At 35.5% G+C, this 25,333-nt stretch overlaps 1 protein-coding gene across 1 annotated transcript; it reads right to left on the reverse strand.

The window, feature by feature from the left end:
* Positions 1 to 2,751: 2,751 nt before the first annotated feature.
* LOC148205238 (uncharacterized) lies at positions 2,752 to 4,246 on the reverse strand. Its single transcript, XM_088104006.1, has 4 exons — positions 3,848 to 4,246; positions 3,383 to 3,772; positions 3,158 to 3,253; positions 2,752 to 2,985 (listed from the first exon to the last, which is right to left on the reverse strand). Exons 1-4 carry the CDS (start codon positions 4,244 to 4,246, stop codon positions 2,752 to 2,754), a joined length of 1,119 nt encoding a protein of 372 aa, XP_087960132.1.
* Between the last annotated feature and the right edge of the window lie 21,087 nt (positions 4,247 to 25,333).

Genomic DNA, 25,333 nt, shown 5'->3' on the forward strand with positions numbered 1-25,333 from the left:
AGGCTTGTATTTGCCACTTTCATTTCTTTTCATTAGTTCTAGTAGAATAAATGCTTATAAACCCTTCTTTTCCTTTAAGCACAAGCAATGTGGGACTCTCATGGCTTGGTCTAAAAAGAAAAGAAGAGGAAGAAAGGCGTCTTAGATGGAAGTGCAAGGTAGCATAGCTTTTCTTCTTTGTTTTCAACTTTAGGAGAACTAGTTGGCTTATAAACCCTTTAGGATGAAGGGAATTAAGCAATGTGGAACTCAAAGCACCTTAGGAGCTGCTGGCCGGCCTTGAGACTAGAAGTCCCACATCTCTTAATTCCACTCTCCAAACTCACTCCAAGGGCTATATAAGAAGGCTTAGGGTCTCCTTTTGGATTAACTTCGAAATTGACTGAATTCTTTGAGTTGAATTGCAAATTTGCATTCCTATTGAGATAGTTTTATGTCTCTAGTCCATTTTGGGTAGACCTTATCTTGCACAAAGCGAGTGGCGGTCCTTCTTCGACACTTATCTTGGAGTCCTCTCTCAAGTGGCGTGTCTACGAGTCATAAGTTTTCTCTTCCTTTCTCTTTTCTGCTTTTATTTTTCATTCATTCTTTTAAATGTCATTAGTATACTTCTCTCTAGGCATGTACTTCCATGTCATGTGGTATCTAGAGCCATTAGTTTGATCCTTCTTAGGAATTGCATGCTAGAGTAGAAAGTAGAGCTTTTATTTTTGCCAAATTCGCTTAGCCATGTTCATCTCGCCCAACGAGTGCGTTAGTTTTGTAGTCACTTTGTTTGATTTAGTTTTAGTTCATTTCTTATCCATTTTGAGTGAAATTTTTTTAAAAAAATTCGTCTGAATGTCTACTTTAATGTCTAGTTTTTACTTTGCTTCAATTCATTTTTTCCTATTCGTAATAAATTGTTTTTTCCACTATGTTCATCCGGTATCTGATGTTGATATAATACTCCACTGTTTTGCATTGTTGCTTGTTGTTTCGTTATTTTGGCTGTTGGAATTCATCACTGGACTGTGCTAGAACATCACCACACTCTTAAGAAAAGAATCAAAGCTTCAAATCAAGGCTTGGACCAAGTATCGTTTCCCTAGAGACTCGCGGCTTAAACAATTATGTGATTTCTTGATTAAAAAAGACTTGAAAACAAACTCTTTTGGGTTTAGAGTGCAAATACTGAAAAGTAAATATGCATGCAATTTGATCAATTGGACAAAAGTGCAAAAATGAACAGATTTGATATTATGGGATAAATATGTTGTTGGGTTTAGATTTCAACTAGTTTACTCTCATGTATATATGAATTCTACTTCTTCATTAATGTCAATGTCACTATCTAAAATACTTAAAACCCGATTCCTCGGCGAAGAAAGCCTATCCTTACCTATTAGTTCATACGATTTCTAACATTCCTAATAATTAATTCTGAAGATGAGAAGCTTAAGGCAACCAGAACTCATACCCCCATTTTTGAGCAATACTGCTTCTGGGAATAATTCTCCAGAACATGAATTGTAAGATACCTTTTGGTACTCATGCAAATCATAAATCATGCTAATGAATGAGTTAAACAAAGCAAGCAATACACGAAGAAGAATTACCCTAACAGTTAATGAAAGAAGCATAAATAATCAAGAATCAATTCAATACATGAGAGTTTACTTTTGACAACATTTTTTATCTCCAGAAACGAAACCAAAAACTTGTGGATGGATCGGCAAGTGTACCGAATCGCACAAGTAATATAAAATGGTAAGACTAAGTATCGTATACCTGAAGACTTTCGGCACTAAACAGTTGTGTGATAACTCAATTAATTAAGACTTAAATAAGAAGAGATCATTGGTTTCAAATGCAAAGACAGAAAATTAAATATGAATGCAATTGATCAATAGTAGAGTCACATAGAGATGAACGGAGGTTGTTTATAAAATGAGATGATTATGTTGTTAGGGTTTGATTTCACCAAGTAGACTCTCATGTATATAAGAATTCTTCTTTTTACATTAATATTAACGTCACTCACTAAATTACTTAGAACCCGATCCCTCGGCGCAATAAGCCTGCCTTAATTCCTAGTTCGTGCAATTCCTAGCGTTCCTAGAAAATTAAGTCTGAAGATCAAGAGCTTAAGACGACCAAGTACTCATCCCTGAGAAATATTACCCTTGGGAGAATTCAACAAGAACCTGAATTGTAAGGAACCTCCCGGCACTCATGCAATTCATAAATCATGCTACCAAATGAGTTAAATAGAGGAAGCATTGAAACAGATAAATTCCCTAATAATTAATGAAAAAGCATATAAATTAAGAATCAATTCAAATACATGAGAGTTCACAAGGTTACATCATTCCCCAACAACAAATAGAGTTTAGTTTCCCATAGACATGGAGAAACTATATGAATAATGGAAAAGCATGAGATAGTGAAACCCTAAGAGTAGAAGAGGAAGCTCCCGCCTCTAGATCCGCCTTTAGAGAGTAGAAGAGTGTGTTGTTGTGTTGCTTCAGCCAGAGATACAAAACCTAGAGCGCGTGGGTCCTTTAAATAAAGTTGAAAAAAAGTAGGAACAGGGCCCGGTCCAAAAGAGTTGAAACAAAGCAAAACAATACCCGAAAACAATACCTTTTGTGACCATAAAGTGACATTTTTCCCCATTTAGAACAAGGTGTGATTGGGTGCATCTTTTAAGTATACCATCCAGGTTAGACAAACACTAATGAAAGGAACTGCCAAATACTGAAAAATCATCTATGAGGACCTCATGCATTTTTCTATTAAATATGCGAAGATGGCTTGCATGCATCTCTGAAAAGTTGTTGGAGCATTACATAACCCAAATGGCATTTTTCTGTAGGCAAAAATTCCAAATGGGCATGTGAAAGCCATCTTCTCCTGGTCTTTTGGATCCACCACAATTTGATTGTAACCTGAATATCCATCCAGAAAGCAATAAAAAGCCTGACCTGACAGTCTTTCCAGCATCTGATCCATAAAAGGAAGGGGAAAGTGATCCTTTCTAGTAGCATTGTTCAACTTCCTGTAGTCAATACACATCCTCCATCCTGTAACAGTCCTTGTGGGTATGAGCTCATTTTTTTTCATTTAAAATAACTGTCATCCCCCCTTTTTTTGGTACCACCTGTACTGGGCTTACCCATGCATTGTCAGAGATAGGATAAATAATGTCAGCTTCAAGTAACTTTAGCACTTCTTTCCTCACATCCTCCTTCATCACTGGATTGAGCCCCCTCTATGGTTGAGCAATTGGTTTGTACTCATCTTCCATGAATATCTTGTGCATGCAATATGTTGGACTTATACCTTTGAGATCTGAGATTGACCATCCAATCGCTCCTTTGTTGGCTTTGAGTATTTATACCAATTGTTCTTCTTCTTTGGGAAAGAGAGAGTTGTTGATGATAACTGGTTTGTTTCCACCGTTTTCTAGAAACACATATTTCAAGTGTGGTGGTAACATCTTCAACTCCTTTTTTCTTTCCTTGGCTTTTTCTTCTGTATTTTGCAAAGGATCCTTTTTTAATTCTTCCAGATCAGTCAAGCACTCATCAATTAGTTCCTCTTCTTTTTCATTCAGCTCTTCACAAGTGTCAACTAGTATTTCCTCCAAAGAAAGAGTATCACTTGCGTTGTTTTCTTGGATCATGCAAATTTCATCAAAAGCATCAAGATGAAAACATTCCTTATCATCTTTTGGGTGAGACATGGCTTTAAAGACATCAAAATTTACTTCTTCATCATGCACTCTCACCTTTAGTTTGCCATTTTCCACATCAATCAAAACTCTTGTTGTCTTCATAAAAGGTCTCCCAAGAATAAGAGGTACATTCACATCCTCCTCCATCTCCATGATGACAAAGTCCACAGGAAAAAGAAATTTATCTACTTTCACATGCACATCTTCAGCCACCCCATAACGATATTTCAGAGATCTGTCTGCAAGTTGAAGAGTCATCCGAGTAGGCTTGAGTTCCAACCCCTTAATCTTTTCAAACATGGAGAGCGGCATGAGATTAATACTAGCTCCCAGATCAATAAGTGATTTTCCAACAGAGATATTCCCTATAATGCAGGGAATAGTGAAGCTTCCTGGATCTTTATACTTGGGGGGTACGAGCTTTTGTATGATAGGACTACAGTTTCCTTGAACTTCAATAGTTTCTTCTTCAATGTACTTCCTTTTCTTTGTGAGGAGCTCCTTCAAAAATTTAGCATATGAAGGCATTTGTTGCAGAGTTTCAGAGAAGGGTATATTAATCTCCAATTTCTTGAAGATTTCCATGAAACGCTCAAACTATTTTTCTTCTTCCTTCCTGGAATAATTCTTTGGATAAGGAAGGGGCTTTTCATAAGATTATTTTTTCTTTCTCTCATCTTCTTCCTCTCTCCTTTTTTTTCTTCTCTCTCTTTGTCTTTTTTTTTTCTCTCTCTTGTTTTTCTTTTTTCTCTCTCTCTTCTTTTTCACTCAACCTTTATTTTTCTTTACTCTCACTCTTTTTTTTTCTTTTTCACTCAACCTCTCATCTAAAACTTTGCCACTTCTAGTAACAATAGCATTGCATTCTTCTCTGGAGTTGGCTTTCAGGTTACTCCCAATATCATCCAGCTTATGAATCATGTGACAGAGTTGCTTTTCTATCCTCTTGAATGCTGCTTGATTGCTTTTAAGATGAGAATTAGACACCTGTAGTAACTATTAAATGGTGTCATCCATCTTAGCCCATCTTTTTGATAGAGAAGGTTGTTGCTGCCATTTTTGTTGACCGACAGCTTGTCCGAATTGCATCCTGCAAGCTAAAAATTCTAGAAAATATTATTAGCAAAAATAAAAATAAAAATAAAAGAGACGAAAATAAAATAAATTAAAATCAAATAAAATAAAATAAACTAAAATAGAATAAAGCAAAAATTAATTAAGAATCACACAAATAGAATAGTTTAAACCGTGAGTCCACGGCAACGGCGCCAAAAACGAAACCAAAAACTTGTTGATGGATCGGCAAGTGTACCGAATCGCACAAGTAATATAAAATGGTAAGACCAAGTATCGTATCTGTCGCAAACGGGATCATGACGGGACGGCGAGCCGAAAAACAAACGGGTTTAAGAAAATATTTTGAGAGTCGCCACCATAATTTATGTTGGAAAAACTATGGAAAACCTTAAAATAAGATATGGTCTACGAAAACTAGATTTTAGGTTCGGGAATTCGTTACGCGTAAAGAAGGTGTTAGCACCCTATCACGCCTACCCAAAGGCAGTACCTTTAATTAAATGTATAAAGTTGACGTGGTTTTTCAAAACATTTAATTTTCCCTAAAAAAGTAATATAAAGAAACTATTAAGAAACAAAAAATATTTTTTTGTTTTATGAACCCGACAAGGATTGACCTTGCTCCTACGTATATCCATTTATGATGGACAATCAGGGATCACGTAGTTCTTTATCTAGAAAAAGGTTTGTGAGTTTGTTTGAAATTATTATGGATAATTTTGGATTTTTGAAAAGTGAACTCGATTAGGATTGACATTGTTTTTTTTATTTTTGAAGAAAATCTTTTATTTTGAAAAATGGTGGAAAAAAAAGAAATGAAATCAGCCATAGGCCGACGAGTACTTAGAATTTATTTTATGACTTATTATTATTTTTTATAGGAAAATACGTGATAAGAAATATTTTTTTATTTATTTTGAAGTTGTTTATTTATTATTTATAAAATAAATAAATATCACGTGATGCACGAGATATAACCAATACCACAAGAAACGAGAGAAGATATTCTTTTTATGAAAAACATTATTGGTGTGTAGTAAAAAAATAATACCTTTAAAAAGACTTTCGACGAAAAGAGAAAAAGAAAGGTGCAAAAATGACATACCTTTTCAGCTTTCAATACTCTCATAGTTCTTCCTTGATAGTTTCTGTTGGCAGAGTTCCTCTAGCGTGAGAACTTATTTTTCTCTATACTCTTCCGTACTCTTTCTATGTCTATTATTTCAAAGTATTTCTCTCTACTTTTTTTTCGTCCCATTTTCTATCACCGGTGCGTATTTATATACAGACATTGTAATATTATGGTAATTTTGCCCTTAATTGTGAATTAATTGACAATGAACAAAATAGGGAAAGAAAAAGTCTTGGTTCCAAGAAAAAGAAATCAAATAATATTCAAGACATTAATTATAATTATTGTTAGAAAGTTTTTTCATTTTTAAAATCATATTTTCCTCTTTAAAAGCAACTCACGCAACAAATTATATTAATATACTATTTTAATTATTGTTTATAATTATTAGCATAATATTGATTCAAATTATTACTATATTAAACTAACATTTCAAAAATATTGTGTCCGGTATTATAGTTATTATTCTTTTTACCCACCATTAATTATTATTCTCTTATTTTTTATTTTTATTTATTTACTTACCCAAACGAAATTGGGTGTTGACAGTATCCCTGAAGACTCTCGGCACTAAAAAGTTGTGTGATAACTCAATTAATTAAGAATTAAATAAAAAGAGATCATTGGTTTCAAATGCAAAGACAAAAAATTAAATATGAATCCAATTGATCAATAGTAGAGTAACACAGAAATGAACGGAGGTTGTTTATAAAATGAGATAATTATGTTGTTAGGGTTTGATTTCACCAAGTTTACTCTCATGTATATAAGAATTCTTCTTTTTACATTAATATTAATGTCACTCACTAAATTACTTAGAACCCGATCCCTCGGCGCAATAAGTCTGCCTTAATTCCTAGTTCGTGTAATTCCTAGCGTTCTTGGAAAATTAAGTCTGAAGATCAAGAGCTTAAGACTACCAAGTACTCATACCCTCATCCATCAGAAATATTACCCTTGGGAAAATTCAACAAGAACCTGAATTGTAAGGAACCTCCCGCCACTCATGCAATTCATAAATCATGCTACTAAATGAGTTAAAAGAGGAAGCATTGAAACAAATGAATTCCCTAATAATTAATGAAAAAACATATAAATTAATAATCAATTCAAATACATGAGAGTTCACAAGGTTACATCGTTTCCCAACAACAAATAGAGTTTAGTTCCCCATAGACATGGAGAAACTATATGAATAACGGAAAAGCATGAGATAGTGAAACCCTAAGAGTAGAAGAGGAAGCTCCCGCCTCCAGATCCGCCTTTAGAGAGTAGAAGAGTGTGTTGTTGTGTTGCTCCAGCCAGAGATACAAAACCTAGAGCGCTTGGGTCCTTTAAATAAAGTTGGAAAAGAGTAGGAACAGGGTCCGGTCCAAAAAAGTCGAAACAGAGCAAAAATTGGACTGGATCTGCAACGCATGACGCACGGGCACCCTATTTAGGGCGCCTGGGCAGTGGACGTCAATTTCTGTAGGGCTTGAGCCTTCAATTTCGCCCAGGCTTCGGGGGTTCAACGCTCGGGCGGCCTAGGGCGCCCGGGCAGCGGACGTCGATTTTTCCAGGCTCAATCCTTCTGCAGGTCGCCCAAGCTTCGTGCGGTTCCCTCCTCTGGTGCTTTTCTAGGCTTTTCCGAGCTCTATATCCTTAGCACTTTATATCTTCTTTCTGTATTAACTCATTTTCTATCAAAACAAAGGGAATAAGTCATAAAATCATCAAATTCAACATCAACTTTCTTATACACACAACTTAATGAAAAAGCATGAGTCCACGCAAGTTTCTAAGTCAAAAATGGTGCATTTAGAATCAAAATTACATCACAGATAACTGTATTTTAAACCGTTATCATTTACAAAGGTTACATCATTCCCCAACATTAAATAGAGTTTAGTTGACCATTGACATGGTGAAACTAGATGAATAATGGAAAAGGAATGAAAGATAAAACCCTAGAAATTGAAGATAGGAGCTTCCGCATCCAAATCCGCCTTCGAGGGATCAAAGAGTGTGTTTTTATGCCTATTCCGTTCAAAGATGTGAACCCTAGGACGTCCAAGTCCTTAAATAGAACCTAAAAATAACAGAAAATGGGACGAAGCCCACGAGACTGGCGCTTAGTGCCCCACTTAGGGCGCCCAAGCAATGTGCGGGTCAGAACTGGCGCTCAAGGTAATCTCAAAAGGCATGCAAGTGTGGTGCGACTCGAGGAAGTTGCGCTCAGCGCCCCTAAGATTGGCGCCCAGGCGCGAGCCTGGGGTATCCTGCGCTGAGGGCTCCAGAACAAGGGCAGCCAAGTGTGAGACAGTGTACTCTGGTGCTTAGGGCCCCTAAAGGGGCGCTCAGCGTTGCTGCGATCCTCCGTTTTGAGTTCCAACTCCTTAATACTTCAACTATTCTTCCAAATCATCTTATTTCCTGTTAAAAATAAGGAAATCTGGCACAAAACCATTAAATTCACCTTCAACTCTCTTATTCATCAAAATTATGATTCCAAGCTTATTTCTAAGTCAAAAAGGGTGTTTTTAGTATCAAAATTAAGTATCAAATAACAATAAATTCAACCGTTATTAATATTCTAGGCAGGATGCTTATCGAATTGTGGAACTTGAATTAGCCGGTGAGAGGTTGGACTCCAGAGTTTTTGATTGATTGAATGCTATTGCTTTGGAAGCATAATTGATTTTGCCTAAGTTTCTATGATTAAACCTCTTGCTTGCTTGTTACACATGATCAAGACCATTTGTTCTTATCCCATATACGCCAATGCCAATATGTGAACCCAACTAAGAACAATGTTTTTTCTATCCTTTGAGCCTTGAGCCTAAATTTGAAATTTGAAAAAAAACATTTTTGAAATTCTTTCCTTGAGTTGAGTAGAGTATGTGAAAGAACTTTGTGAAAATCTTTAAAGAGCATTGAGTAAAAGAAAATGCAAAAGAAAAAGAAAAGAGAAGAAAAGAAAGAAAAGAAAAGGTTAAGCTCAATGAAAGGAAAGTTGGGTATGAGTTGAAGATTGATTTCTCACATAAAAGGAGAAAGAGAGATTATTGTTAATGTAAAAAAATGAATTATGCACTCTCTTAACTCAAGGAATTTTGTTGTCTAGAAAAATCAATTTTCATCTTAGCCCGATCATGTTACAAGCCTTGAAAAGCCCTTGTGATGATAACTTGCACTTGAGTATGTTTGATGGTATTTAAATGAAAGGCAAACTTGATTCATGTGACATTGTGATAGTAGAGTGAAAGAGACACCAACACCTCACTATACACCTGTGAGCTTGAGTGAAACACTTTCTTTGGTGAGGAATGGTTCCATGCATTACAGTTTGACATTCTGCTTGGTTGTTGATCACTCATAAGGTTTTGCATATGTTGTGTATTTTTTGAGTATGTGAGCACCATAGTTGAGCTTGATTGGCTAAAGCGTCGTTATATCTTGACTGATCTTTTTATGAGGAGCATACATGAGTGATTTACTTGTTTAAGAAAAGAATGCTTTTTGATGTGCTTGACCATTGTAGTATAATTATTTTGTTTAAAGCCAAGTTACATTTTGCTTGAGGACAAGCAAGCTTTCAAGTTTGGGATTGTGATAACGGTTGAATTTACCGTTATCTGTGATGCAATTTTGATACTAAATCAATCCTTTTTGACTTAGAAGCTTGCTTGAACTCGTGTTTTTAGTTTAGTTTTGTGAATAAGTGAGTAGAGGGTATATTTAATGATTTTATCACTAAATTCCCTTAATTTTGTAGGTTATTGGTATGATTTGGAAGAAGAGCAAAAGTATCAAGGAGTTGGAACTGAAGAGGGACAGATAAAGTACCATAGAAGAAGGCTGAAGAAGGTCGCAGGGCACTTGGTTGCCCCTTTAAGGGCCCTCAGCGCAGGATGTCACGCATCAACGCCTTGGCGCCCCATTAAGGGCGTTGAGCACCAGCTTCTTTGTGTCACACACCACCTGGGCACCCTCAGAGGGGCCTTGAGCGTCACTCCTCTCGTAAGCGCACCCGGTTGCCCTAAGTAGGGGCGTTGAGCGGCAGCGTTATTAGGCTTGGACTTTATTTTTGTTCTACTTAAGAACTTGCATGCCCTAGGGTTGGTATCTTTTGATGGCTGAAGCTGAAAAACACATTTTTCGACCCTTTGGAGCAGAATTTGGGATGCGAGAGCTCTTCCCTTATCTTTTTAGGGTTTTTATCTCATTCTTCCATTATACATCAAGGTTCTCCATGACGGTGGAGACCTAAACTCATTTGTTGTTGGGGATGATGTAACCTCTAAACTTTCATGTATTTGAATATGGTTTAAACATTTTATGGTTCTTTCATTGAATGTTAGTGATTTTCTCTTGTTCTTAATGCTTGTTATGTTTTGGCCACTCATGACTTGATGTTTGATTTATTTGAGTATTGGGAAATATCTTATGAATAATGATCTAGAGGATTTCACCCAAAGGGAATATTGCCTAGAGATAGGGATAGGACGTTTGGTTGTCTTAAGCTTCTTTTCTTAATGCAGAATTGATTGTTAGGGTTTTCAAGGGATTGCTGTCTAATAATCAAGACTAGGCTTTTTACGCCGAGACATTGGGTTCTAAGTAATTTAGAAAGTGACATTAACATTCTAATGAAGAAGACGAATTCTTATATGCACGAAAATAAAGTAGGTGAAATCTAAACCCCAACAACATAATCATCTCATATCATTAACACCATCCATTCATTTGTGTTTTAGCCTCAATTGATCAATTTGCATTCATATTTATTTTTGTTTCATTTAAATTTGCATTTAAAAAACCAACAAAATAGCTTTTTAGTCTTAATTAGTTAAGTAATTACACGATTGTTTAGTGTCGTGAGTCTTTTGGGATACGATACTTGGTCTTACCATTTTATATTACTTGATACAATTGGGTACACTTGCCAATGTGTTAACATCTGCATAATCCAAATGAACTAAGGGATTATTCTCATTAGAGGACCAGTGGAATGAGAAAGCATGAACCCATGTGTGCATTTATTATTTCATGGATTCTAATGCCTAGGGGCAGCAATCACGCACAGGTGACCATTGAAGATTTATGTCTCATTCATGCTCTAAAGGAAAACATCCAGACTGACTGGGCAACTACAATATATGATAACGTGCTCAACGTCACCAAACTAGAGTCTGCAAACTTGACGTATTTTGTATTCATCTCAAAGTGCTGCTTCACTTTGGTGTAGAATGTGTAAATGAAGTGTGCGAATCATATGGGAAAAGCAATCTCATTGACAAAGCTTCATTACACCATATGAGACTCCAACACGGTCCAGATGGGTGGCTTTTCAAAGATAAATTTTCTGATGAAGAAGAAGATGTTGCTAGACCCTCATCTGCACCTTTCAGACCCCGCTCTGAGTTTGAAAAGTACATGGTTAGACAGATGCATTCCCTAACCATCCTCTATCAATCTTTCAAGCATGATGTAGATGACATCAAAGACAAGTTGCAAATTGAAGGGTTTGATGATGGTAATGAAGAGAATGAAGAGGAAGAAGAAAATGAAGAGGAAGAAGAGGTTTAAGAGGAAAGTGAGGCAGATGAGAGTGATGATGATAATATGTTGATTAAAAAAATGAAGAAAACTAAACAGAATTGGAATTAAAAGTGTTACTTTGTGGTTATATTACTTAAGTTTGTTTTATTATTTTGTTGGTGTGTTTTGATTGTAACATTGGCTGCTAAGCCATTTATCTTTCAGTTTTCTATTATAATTATACTCTTGTTTGGTTTAAATGAAATGAAGTTGTTTTGAATTTCAGTCTATTGATTTAATTTTTATATTGATTGATTGAATGCAATCTGTGTCATTCACGATTACATATATTTCTTTTGCATGATCATATTCATTTCATGGTTATGTTATTTCTCAATGATCTTATATCTGTACTGACCCTCAACAAAGTTGAGAAGAAAGTTTAATGCAGGTCTGATACTAAAAATAAGTTGAATACTTATCTGAGATGGTTCTTCAGTACCCTGCTAAACTAAATCAATTAAGGAAACAATGTAATCGACTACATTGTGTGAAATATGGTTTGAGTATCAATTTGTTATGTCATATACTTTGTCACATTCTTATTGTTTTCACATGTGTTCATTCACTCTAAATCTCATTAATTCTTATCCGCTGCGAATCTTTCTGAGTCTTATGAATGAAAAACACTAAATTGTATTGGCTTCAAGCAATATCTGAAATACTCTGATTTCTGTCATATCTTTTGATACATGCTTGAAACTCACTCTGTTATACATGCTCTGATAAATCTCTATCGTTTGCTCTAATACTGGCATATAAAATTGAGAGACTTTAGAGATACTGCATATTGATAGGGGGAGATGAAATATTTGTGTGATTAATTTCATTTCTATCATCCTCTTATTGATTGATAAGAAAGAAATTGAAATTGTTTGTACTGTGATTATTAATAGGGGGAGCATTCACTTTTGACATTATTGTGAAGATCTGTTAATATATCTTTATTTGCTAAAATATACACATTGTGCAAAAGGGGGAGAGTTTATACCTGTTTGCTAATGCCTAAAGGGAAAGAGATATTGGAATTGTTTGAAATTGTTCAATATCAGTGACTATCAATGAATATATATATATATATATATATATATATATATATATATATATATATATATATATATCTTTGTATATATCTTTGTATATATCTTTGTATATATCTGTTTGAAAAACAATTTTTGTTTGTGTATTGTACATCATGGTTGTTTTATACATCATGGTTGTGCATCATAAAAAAAGGGGGAGATTGTTGATAGGGGGAGCAATATGAATGTTGAACCCAATCTCTGATGATTTGGTTTTTGATGATGACAACACATTGATCGTAAAAACACACATATGTTACACTAACACAACATAAATCTCTATTTGTGTTTGATACATGTTTTGGTTTACAAGTGTTTCAATATTTTAAATACATATGTTATCATGTTGATTACTTTGCATACTACTGTGATCATAACTGTTTATATCTTCTGTATGCATGTTTTGTATGATACAATCGATTACATTGATATTGTAATCAATTGAACTATGGCAAAACAACAGGTTTTGAATCGATTACATTAAGTGCTAAATCGTTAAAATTCGTGTCTTTGCAAGCATCTTTTTGATATGTGCTGTGATGAGGTTTGAAGAGAAAAAGTTTTCAAAATTTGCTTAAGTGTTTAGCTTAATCGATTACACTGTTGATAGGCTGTCGTTGAAGCTATCAAATTAATACTACTTTTCAAGGCAACTTCAGTATTGCCAAGTAGTATTCAAGAAGGTAGATAGGGCTAAAGTAACCCTGAGTCGTCTCCCAACGAACACGGAATTGCTTTTGAATATCTGACTCTTATGTTATGCAATGTTTATGAATAAAAATGATGTTTGGAGAATGTTTAAAGAACAATTAATAAACTTAAAAACAGTTACGATGAAATAGGCTAATTCCACTGCTTTTCCAAGATAGATTCATCATCGGTTATTCACGGATAATTGTTCAATTGATTATTCTTTAAGTTTCAAATTAATTAAAGTACATTCTTAATTAATTTGAGGGCGATCATGCATTTAACCAAAGTAAATTCTCAATCAAATGCAAAACCTTTCTAGATTATTCACAATAAATTCAACCAAAGTACATTCTCAATCAAATTCTATTATGTTTAATCATATCTATTCTTAAATCTCCTAACCAAATTAAAAGTTAATCAATCAAAGTAAATTCTCAATTGATTATAGTTGAAATTATTACTAATCAATCAAAGTACATTCTCAATTGAAAGTAAAAACCATTTAATCATATGAAAGTTTCTAAATTAAATCAAAGTAGATTCTCAATTAAACCTAGAAACCCTAGAACTCATATAATCAATATGCATGTAGATTCAAACACATTATGATGGAAAAATCTTTGCTTTTAATTTGATAGAGAGATGAAAGACATAGAGAGAACAACTTAAATCAATAATCAAAATAAACAATTGCATTAACTCAATCTAACCTCAGAATCCATAATGGAATTACAGCAGAATTAGCCCTAGATGCTTAGCTCTCCATGAATGGAGTTGAATACAAGATGAAAGAAAAGTGAGAGGAGTATGAAAGAATGAATGAATTAAGTGAAGTTCTATGCCGCTTGCTGTTGGAGAAGAATGGTGTTTCTCTTCTCCATTTCGAATTTGTTCGAGCTTGCCCTGTGCGTCTGGTTTCTTGAGTTTGTCTCTTTGCAGGTGCGAGATGTGGTGATGGAGGAAAGGTTCACAGCGTGGTGGTGGCACGGCAGTGACGGCAACTGTTGATGGTTGCGTCAATGGTGCGCGAGAAGCGTGGCGTTGCGGCGGCCATGGATGTCGCGCTTTGGTGCTAGCGGCGCGACGAGGAAGATGGTGGCCTGAAGAGTGTCCGGTCATGGCAGCGGCGTGATGGTGATAATTTCAGAGGAGGAGAGGCGCTGTGATGGCAGGAGTCCGGTCGCGGCAACGGCGCGGCGGCTTCGAACCCTTGCGCGAAGGAGAAGGAAGGTGGCGGCGGTCTTGCGGCGTGGTGGCGGCGCGGATGGAGAGGCACCGTGGTGGTCTGTTGATGCGCCGGTGAGAAAGGAAGGAGATGATGTTCTGGCCGTGCGGCGACTTGCGGCATTGGCGGGAGCGGCGGAAGCGAAACGGCGGCTGACGGCACTGGCGGCTAGGGTTTCTGTGGAGAAGGTGGAAGATGATGCTCATGGGTTAGGGCTGACGTGGCATGATCTGGTGGACTCTAGCTTAGGATGGATATGGGTAGGGAAATTTAGGAGGTGTATTTAGAATAGGGTTACTGTTTGGCTTAGTATTGGGCCTGTTTAAGAGAAGAGGGGTGTATGTAAGGAAATTGGGAGGTGCAAGGGTAAAAGTTGCCTGTTTGGCCCATCTGTACATTATTTTCCAAATAAAACCTGATTTTGGGCCTTGAATTGCCATTTGGACCAATAAAACTTATATTCTCAGCTGCACAAATAAACATTAGAACATCCAAGAATAATTTATGCGTTAAAACTTACTTTTTACCTCTCTTTATTTCCCAAACCCAATAATTTCAATCATCACAAATTCACTTAAAATCAACCATTTAAACACAATTATCCCATCAAAATTTTAATTTTCAAACATAAATGTGGGCATAAATATGCACTCATCAACTGTGCATGTAATCAATTAAGTCTGTTATGTTTTTAAAACTGTTTTAAAGCTAACTCATAACTATTTTAGCGGACATATTTTTAATATGTTGACTAGCATTTATTGCAAATCGATTACCTTAATTGTGCATTCAATTAGATCTATTTGAATTGTAATTATGTTACATTTGACACTTATGTAACCGATTACATTACTAACATAATCGATTAATCTGCGTCTGTCATGAGATAACTATATATATATATATATATATATATATATATATATATATATATATATATATATATATATATATATATTGACGCATTTCTCACTGTATTGTAACAAGAATAATGAATTGATCATTTGAAATTTTCATATCTAATATCTTTCATTATAGAAAAGTGTTACAGGTGATTAAGAAGCTCCAAGAACCAAGATTCAAATATTTGGAAGAAACTTGAAGGATTCTTGAGAGAAGAACTGTGGACGAAATTGACTAATCATACTCTGCACTATTAAGGTGTTTCTACATTGATCAATAATGTGTTTTTTGCAATTTCGGATTGTGGTTCCCTGTTCATGTGAGACAGGAAGAAGAACAAGGAGTTCTTGACTTTGAGAGGTGGTCTCAAAGGGTTTTACAGCAAGGACATGTGGTTCTGTGTGTGTAGGTGTTTTCTTTCTATATTTGATTGTGAGTGGGAAAGGTTTTTACATTGTGAGAGTGTGTTCTCTGTAAAACCTTTGGTGTAAATCTTAAATCATTATAGTGAAAGATCCTTCAATCTAAGGTTAATTGGAAGGGTGACTGGATCTAGGCATGGAGGTTGAACCAGGATAAAAACCTTGTGTTTTGTTCTTCTCTCCTTATCTCTTTTACTTTGAATTGCATACATGTATTACTTATATTGCAAGAAAGATTCAAGATCATTCAAAGTTTGTGAAAAGATTTAAAAAGCATTCGTTTTTAGTAATCATCAATTCACCCTCCCCCCCCCCCTCCTCTTGGTGTTGAGAAACAAGGCTATTCTTTTCTAACAGTAATAAACCAAGAGCAAATATGTGAGATGAGAGAACTCATTAAAAGAGAAAAAACTTTTCTAGAAAGTGTAGAAGGGTTCTTTGAAAGAGAAGATGAGTTTGAAGAAAAAGTGAGAAATCTCTTGAGTGACAAGAGGAAAAGAGAGATTCAAAGAAGAAATAAACAAAGGAGAGATAGAAAAGAAAGAAATAATTGAAAAAAAAACAATATCATGTTACCTAAGAAGAAGAACTTAGAATTCTTAATGAAAAGTAAGAAAAAGCCCAAGAGGATTTAAGAAAGATTAAGAGAAGAAGAGAGGAAGACAAAGGAAGGAAGAAAGAACAAAGAGAGAATGAGGATCATGATAAAAGAGAGAAAGAGGAGCAAGTAATAAGAGAGAAAAATGAGAAGGAAAGAAGAAGAGAGTATGAAGAAAAAAAGATAAAAGAAAGGAATGAGAAAAAAAAGAGAGAAAAAAAAGAGATTGAGATAAGATAAAAAGAGGAAGAGTTACTAAAGCCCCCTACCACTCCCACAATTAAGGTTGAGACTAAGATGATGAAGGGAATTTTTCAATCCTTGAACTTTTCTCAATACATCCAACCATCTTTCATAACTTCAACTTTTACTTTTGAAAAATGTTCAAGTTCTTTTTCACCTCCGAATACTTTTAACTCCTCAAATTTTTCCAAATCAAACTTTGAGTTGATGTTACCTTCTAGGATACAATTAAGTCAAAATAAACACAAACAATTTTGTGGAGTAAACCTTCAAAATTTTCAAGTAAATTCTTTTGAAATTAGCATAAGGTCTTTTTTAAATCTTTCATCTAGATACATGTTGTTTGTGGCTCATAAGATTATTGGTTTTGTGTTTGATGATACTTGCATCTGGATCTTTGATCCTGGTGGAAAGATACACAAATGAACCAATAATATGAAAATGATTTTTGCAATAAAAGAACATGAAGGTTTGAGGACAAATTCTTTTCAAAAGGGAGGGTATGGTGACATATCCCTAAAAATTAATTCTTATGTTGGAATGGATAGCCTTTCAAACGCATACATCCAACACAAGACAAATAAAAGGCTCAAAAGATGCTTCTACTCTCCAAGACCTTGATCATTCATTTGATTTAAGGTGTATCATTGTTGGGAGCTATATTCTTCATTTACTCACTGTTATAACATTTGTTCTAACTTATGTTATAAAATGGGTATTTGACCCTGGTGGAGAAGCACACAAAACTCCAAAGAAGATAAGGAAGTTTGCCTTGTTCAATGTTGAAGATTTGAGGGAAATTTTTTTCAAGAGGAAGGGAATGATGGAAAATGCCCTAGCCATGGTCAAGCACTTTTAAGAGAGTACAAGCTATCCATGAAGATGACATCAACTCTACCTTGTTGGCCACCTTTTGAGTCATCATAAAGCATGGATTGAAGTGTAGTGTAGGTTTATTTAAGGTTTGTATTAAGGCCTAAGTAGCATAGGATTTTCCTTAAGTAAGACACGCAAACCAAGTGGAAAATGTGTGCCATGTGTCATGCTTCCATTGGAGAGGATTTGCATTGTAGAAGTGATCACATGGCATCCTAGGAGTGGAGAAGATTTCTTTTTGGTAGTGGCCACATGTCCCTCTACCATTGGAGAAGATTTTCTTTCAGTAGTGGTCACATGACACTCTAGGAATGGAGATGATTATGTTTTGTGAGTGGTCAGATGTCCTCCCATTATTGGAGAGGATTTGTGGACACTTGTCCACTCCTTAAAAGGCCTCATTTTAGGCCAATGAGAGCAAAGGTGAGAGATCATGCTTTTAGGATTAGAAGGAGACACCCTTGGCCTATATAGAGGTTCCTCCACCCTTGTATTTCATCTTTGATGTTGAGTAATGTTATGATGCCCATTTCTAGCCATACTACTCATCTTAGATCAAGAGTAAAGGAACCCATGAGGCCCTTCTAGGCAACATACCTCTTAGAGGTCATTAGCTTCTACCCCATCCACACCTTAACTCATCATCCTTCAACCATTTACCGCCACATTTCTACACCATTCATCCAAGGAAACACCCCTTAATGCACATCTCCTAACTTTGGCCCAACCTAGTTAAGGAGGTTGCTATCATTGGGTTATAATCTACATAATGATGGATTTTTAATGATTCAAGTGATGTAATGTATGTATTAAAGTCTTTTCATAAGGGTATGTGAGGCTTGAATGCATGCATGATGTTTTGAGAGAGTTTCCCTCGTGATTTAGGGTTGTTGCATGTGTGGTTGCAGACTTGAATTGATGTGTTTCGATTTGGCAATAATCGATTATCATTAGTTATAATCGATTATTTGCACATTGGTTGTGAGTTGTGTTTTGGGAATAATCGATTATCTGGGATGATAATCGATTATCCCTTCCTGGGAGATGGATCCTGGTGATTTGTTGGGTAGAACCACTGAAATAATCGATTATCTTAAGTGATAATCGATTATCCCTTAAAGCGTGATGAATCCTTGTGATTTGTGGGTGATAAGTATGAAAAATACATGTTTTCAAACTTATTAATTAACTCAAAATTTGTATTTATTCATGAAATAATGTGTTTTCCTCATTGAAAAGTTTTAATTAGAAGTAGGAAAGTGTGTAGTAAATTGTATAGGAATTTATACATCAAAGTGGAGTGCTATCAAATGTTTCTCGCTAAGCGAGCATTAATTCGCTCAGCTAAATAGAGTTCTATTCGCTCAGCGCACCAGCACAACTTGCTGAGCGAATAAAGGACAATTAAAGATATGTTGCAGTTGAATATTCGCTTAGCGCATAAAGAGTTATGCACTTAGCGAATTAGTTATTTTTTCAATTGGCTTTTATAGTGGGAAATAGACAAAAAGAACCTGACAGAAGTTCCGGACAAAGGAAAGAAACGAAAACATATCAGGAACTTCCGGAGACTACTTCAATGCATCAAGACACTATTGTTGCAAGGGATTGCTTCAAATGTGTACGTTCTAGATGTCTAGGAGTAGTTAAATTTTTCTTTCATTGGAATTAGATGTAATGAACTCACTCTGATGTAATCTTCCTGTTCAATATATCATTGTTGTTCGTTCATATGCTCTTTCTTGAATTTACTATCATTGTATGAAAATATAATTTTATTTGAATGTTTCTTATTACTGGAAAGTAACTTTGAACATGAACATAGATAGAGCACCTAAGTGATTTGGGATCTAGGGATAGACTCAATAACTTGGTCATTCTTAGCATCAGACTTAATGCAAATTGTATGTTAAATTGACTAAGGGATTATCATTTTGATATATACATTTAGAACTAGTTGCAAAGGGATTAGGACTAGTATGCCTTGATGTGAATGTTTGAATGAAATAATGATGTATTGTACAGAGTTTTATCTTCATATGTGATGAATCAATATTTTATTGATTTCACTTAGTTTATTGTACCGGATTTAATCAAGGAATTGTGCTTGAATGTACAGTATTATCCTATTTTTCCTAATTGTGCTAAATTTGATCGGAAATTCTTATTTTAACTAATTTGAATTATCTGAGCTAATTATTTTACAAGGAGAATTTGGAGATACAATTTGGGACATTCGAAGGTTAAATGAGAAATGGCAATTGAGCCCAATGCATCTCAGTCATTTCAATTTTCGCACAGTGCTGCGTGAATGTTGTGTCAACTTGTGTGTCTTCATTTGAGTTCAATTCTTATCCATTTTCCATGCAATTTTTTTTCATAGTTTCATCTGGATGTCTATTTTAACGTATAGTTTTTACTTTGTTCAAATTCGTTCTATGTTGTTCCCAGTATTTATTTTACTCTCATATGTCAGTCCAGTGATTACTGTTTGAGTGATTTCTAATCTGTTTGCATTGTTTGCTTGCTGTTTAGTAATTGTGGTGGCTGGAATTGATAATTGGACAGTGCTAAAACCTCCCAACACTCTTAAACAAGGCATACAACAGCTTGGCTTTATTGGATAGCAAAGAAAAAAAAAGCAGCCACATGCACATCCAACACCATAAGGAAGCCACGTCCTTGAAGAGGGGTGTACACAGTTTTTAGAATAGGGAGTTCTAGCTGCCACGGGGGATTAATTGGAACATTGTTTAAGAAAGGAGGGGGTGCAGGAAGGAAAAAGAAAGAAGCGGTCCAGCAAGGCACTAGGGGTAGCTGCCATGGAAGAAAAAAAAAGAAAAGAAGGGCACCCGATGATAGAAGAAGCTCTAGCCGCCACACTCTTTTGTTTTTTAGTTTTCTTAACCCTTGGTTGGAGACATGGGATGAATGGGAAGAGCAGCAGCGTGGGGAGCCCAAGGATGGAGGGGTACGGTTGAAGGCTCACATCTAGCATAGCAATGAAGAACGTTGATGGAATTTGGAATGTGCACATGATTACGACTGGAATGTAGAGCTCCAAAGGCTCTTCAGTTGTTTCTTCTTCATGCTTGGACTCAATACATATAATTTATATTCTATATAATTGAATTCATTTAGGAAGTAGCTTGTTTATTTAGTTCACTTTACTGCTTACGTTTTTTTAGTTGATTTCCGTGATGAATTTCATTTATTGTTCAGTTCAAAGTTGCATGTTCAATTGATTCACACCCTATTAAATTGAATTTTCATTCCAGCTATAATGTGCTTCTGCTGAAACGTTGCCATTTGTTCACCCAATTTCCTTTAAAAATGTATTCTTGCTGAATTGTATTTATGCTGGCGCGTTGCCCCAAAAAGCATGACATGCTTTTATTTGAATTTTAATTCTCGTTATTGTGTTTAAGGCTAATGGTAATCTGCGCATTGCCTTTAAATTCACTTAGATGCGTTTCAATTTTCTTTATTGTGTTTTAATTGATTCACGCGAGTGTGGATTGAAGCCTCGTTTTCCTGCTGTTGTGTGCTTCCAGCATTGACGCAACATGCTGTTTGTGAATTGCTTAATATGCATTCAATTGGTACATGAAATCTTGGATTGAATTTTCATTCTTGCTGAATGAAATTTAATGTTGATTGCAATCTGTGGTTTATGCATGGGCTTTTCTTCACCTATTTATTTCGCTGCTCCAATTGCTTTAGCTGGAACGCGGGAATATTTAAATGCCGCTAGGTTCTTTGGTTTAATGACTCATTTCCTTTTGTTTAGTTTACTGTTTTCATTCATTTTAATGCTTTCAATTATGTTCGATCGTGTTTAATTTCCAGTTCCAATTTAGTTAGTTTCTAATCACAAAAACACTTTCAAAATCCCCCACTACGTGTTTGACCTAAGTTTTGAACCACATTTGGTCCTTGAGAGACGACCTAGGAGTCACTTCCTAGTACTATACTGCATTCTTTTATGCACAACTTTTGTGGGAGGTGCGACCCTCTCATCAATATGATTCATGAAACCCAATTCCAATGAAGTTTCTTTTAAATATAAATTCCTTGCACACCAACTGTTTGATAAAATACCAAAAAGAGTTTCTTGTGTTGTTTTGTGCATTTTGATGTCTAATTGAGTTATAAAAGGAAGAATTGTCATGTGTTGCACAAGTCCCTTGGGAGATGATACTTTTACTTATTCATTGTATTACTTGGAACGATTTGATATACTTGCATCAAGTTTTTGGCGCCGTTGCCGGGGACTTGTGTTCCAACACAAGGCAATTTGGGCATTTATGACTCTTTTAGACTTTTTTGTGAATTTTCTTTTTTAATGTTGTTGTGTATGCAGTTGGCTTTAATTTTTTTAAGACTTTGCATTGATTTAGTTTGAACATGTGTTTGGATTCACTGTTTTGGAACTTAAGGCAAGTTTGATGGACGTTTTACACCAAGGGATTGGGTGAGGGTTTATCATACTTAGGTAGGCACAACAAGAGGGATCTGAGTGTTCTAACTTTAGAAAACAAGGAAAGTGAATTCTTTGCCAATTGTATGTCTCTTTTGTTTGAATTTCTTTTATACAATTTGCCTACAGATGTTCCAGTTGTTGGAAGATCCTAGGGATGGGATTTCAATAGCTGAAAGGGGAGTACTAAGTGATCTTGCAACAAGAGGGATCTGAGTAAGATTATTTAGGAAATCCATTTCAATCATTTTTCATATTGGAATTGTTGTTTGGTTGGTGTGCTCACGTTCTGCAATTTTGTTTCTTCTTTTCCTTATTTCTTTGTTTGTGTTTTTTTATTTTTCTATTTCACTTCTCTATATGTTACTTTTAATTTTATCTTTATGTTTTAGTTTTTGTAAGAAATTGTTGAAGTTTCTATGTTGGTAAGTTCTGTGTTTCGTTGTTAAGTGTAATGTTCTGTAATGCATGTTCAATAATGCAATATTCGTTAAGCATATATATATATATATATATATATATATATATATATATATATATATATATATATATATGGTGCGTTAAACGAATATATTTGTGAGTATTTGCAATGAGGTGAGTGAATTAATGAGGAAGAGAATTTATTCGCTTAGCGAATTTGTGAGTTGAGCGAATGTAAAAAAAATATGTAATTTTATTCGCTCAGCGCACAGCTTTGGTGCACTCAGCGAATAAACACAAATATATGTAAAAAAGAAAGAAAAAAACACTTAGCTTTGGTGCGCTAAGCGAATAAACACAAAAAAAAACTTTAATTTTATTCGCTTAACACATAGCTTCGGTGCGCTCAGCGAATAAACACAAATATGAAAAAAAAAAATATTCGCTCAACGAGCAGTTCGCTTTGCGAATTTCTTACTGTAACTTTGGTTCTGTTCGTCACCTTATTCGTTCAGCGAGTAGTTCACTGCAGTTTTCTAATTTTGTGCAATTCTCACTATTTGTTCAATGTTCTTTTGTGCTTAGCTAATATTATGCAGATGACTTCTCCTAAGACCTCCACAGGGTCTTCTTCAAGAGAACAACTTGTTGAGGCACAGGAAGAAAACCTCGTTTAAACTATGATCAACATAGATTCTCTTTTGAGTTTGCGACACCCCTTCTATGGCCTCAAGGCAGGCCTATGTCCAAGTGGGGGAGTTCCTATGCGGAGGCTGATGATGATGAGGATGATGAGGAGCAGCAGGAAAGCCAATGGAGATCCAGGCAAGATGGTTCCTGGTGCTTGAACAGATGGAGAGTTTTGCTTATTATGTAGTTATGTTATTTCTGTTTGGTAATATGTTTTGAACTATGTGTTAGAAGTTGAATTATGTTTTTAATTTGTGTAGTTGCATAAACATCTAACTTTTTGAATTTAATGTGATGCATATTTGATTAAGTTTATGTGATTCCAAAAGATGATGATATATGTGATTGTGGTTGCAATGTGCTTCATATTTTTATCTATGTGTAAGTATGAACTATGACCAGATCTGTTGAGTGTTGAGAGCATGTGTTGAGAGTGAGAAAGATATTGAGTTGTCTAGATATAGAATTGGCTTTTGCATGATTTTGATTCTACGTACATACACACACTTTTTGGTTAAGGATGAAAAAGGCTCTGTTTGTTATTGATTATACAGCTACTTGGCCAGATAGCCAACCTTGAGACACTGTGATACATTTGTGAACCCTTTTGAACCTTGATTTCTTTCTTCCACCGTGAGCCTATTATATGTTATCCTACCATACACCCTAGAAGAGAACATGTATTATGCTTTAAAAGAGGGTAAGGTTGAATTTAAGTTTGGGGAAGAAAAGATGTTAATATAAAAAAAAAAGAAAAAAAAGGAGTTGATCAAAAGGGTGCTTGAATTGAAAAAAGGTTGGATTGTGAAAGAATATGGTATGAAATGAGTGATATATATTGATATTTGATTACTAAATTGAGAATTGAAGCATATACTGGTGTTCTCTTCTTGATAGGTGACTTTGAATCCAGGAGAAACCATGATTCTTTTTCTAGCCAAGCCATGCGTTAAAAAATACATGTTTTCAGACTTATTAGTGGGCGTCTCCATCGCCAAGCTCGTCCCCTTCGATGGAGGAATTGGGTTTGGCGCCAGATCGTCCTTGATGTCTTCCACTCGGGACGAGGCATACTTCTTGCCGTAGTGGCGTACGGACTAGGAATTCCATCACGCGTAGAGGAGTGTGTGAGGGTTTTTGATGAGATGGTAAGGGTTGGGTCACTGCTTCAAACATCGAGAGTGGGACCCGAGGTGGGCTTGAGTCTTCGAAGACGAGGGGATTCGAGAGGGAGAAGCTAAGCATCTTCTACTAGTCCTAGGTGGCGACTCAAATGTATTTCTTAACAACCTTACCATTGATGAGGCACTGATGCTTTTTATTTATTTATTTATTTTTCTCTCATTGAGATAGGGAGTGGTCACGACTACTGACGGTGTTGTGGCAGGAGATTTAACCCTGGATCATCAAAAAATCAAACACCCCCTCCTTTGGTCCGTTTTAGTTTTCTTCTCCCACCTTAGGTAGGTAGAGTCAAGCGTGAGAAAAAGAGGTTGAAGGACACTGTCAGGATTTGAAGAGGAAAAGCCTACAACAGGAGATTGAGTGTCATGTCAGGCGGCGTTCTTGATGATCTTGTCAAGTGATGGACTTACAACTTGGTCGCAGCGAGAAAGACCTACAAGTAAGTGACTGTTTTTCACTGTACGCGCTTGTCTAACCCTGGTTACAAGGGATGCTGCTCGACCCCATGGTGGGTGCTAAAATATTTCGGTTAAGTGTTGAGATCCCTTACTCAAAGCACTCAAAGTTGTCTGAGGGTTCTCCATCATCCAAGTTATGTTGTTTGGCTCTTCGTGTCCAAGCCGTGTGAGAGAGTATCTGTCAAAGACACTCTTACGCTCAAGTACATGACTTTGCATAATAATTTTGTAATAAAGATTAGTAATTAAAGTTAATTACTTGACCTTCCTTTTTAAACATATATTTATAAATACTATATTGAACTTACCATTAGGTCTGACCCATTTATTATCAATAAATGATATTATTTATATTAATTATCAATCAATGATTATTATTTCACTGGATGGTAGCCCTATCTTTGACTGACCGGATGGTCCTACAGTATAATTTTGTATCTAAATCTAAATATTATAATAAATTATTTCATAGAAAGAATACTTCTGATAAAGATAACCATAATTTATATAATAGATATTTTCAATATTATATTTTGTTTCTTGTTTTT

The sequence above is a fragment of the Vigna umbellata genome, chromosome 1 (assembly GCF_029865625.1).
Source record: "Vigna umbellata cultivar VRB3 chromosome 1, Vumbellata_1.0, whole genome shotgun sequence".
In the NCBI taxonomy this organism is placed as follows: Eukaryota; Viridiplantae; Streptophyta; class Magnoliopsida; order Fabales; family Fabaceae; genus Vigna; species Vigna umbellata.

Excerpts from the sequence above, each read along its gene's own strand:
- LOC148205238 (XM_088104006.1), bottom strand. The coding sequence starts at position 4,246 with ATGCCTTCATATGCTAAATTTTTGAAGGAGCTCCTCACAAAGAAAAGG. Across the intron at positions 3,254-3,382 it reads CCAAAGAAGAAGAACAATTG|AGGGGGCTCAATCCAGTGAT; the intron begins GTATAAATACTC and ends GCTCAACCATAG. Across the intron at positions 2,986-3,157 it reads CTATCTCTGACAATGCATGG|ATGCTGGAAAGACTGTCAGG; the intron begins GTAAGCCCAGTA and ends TTTATGGATCAG.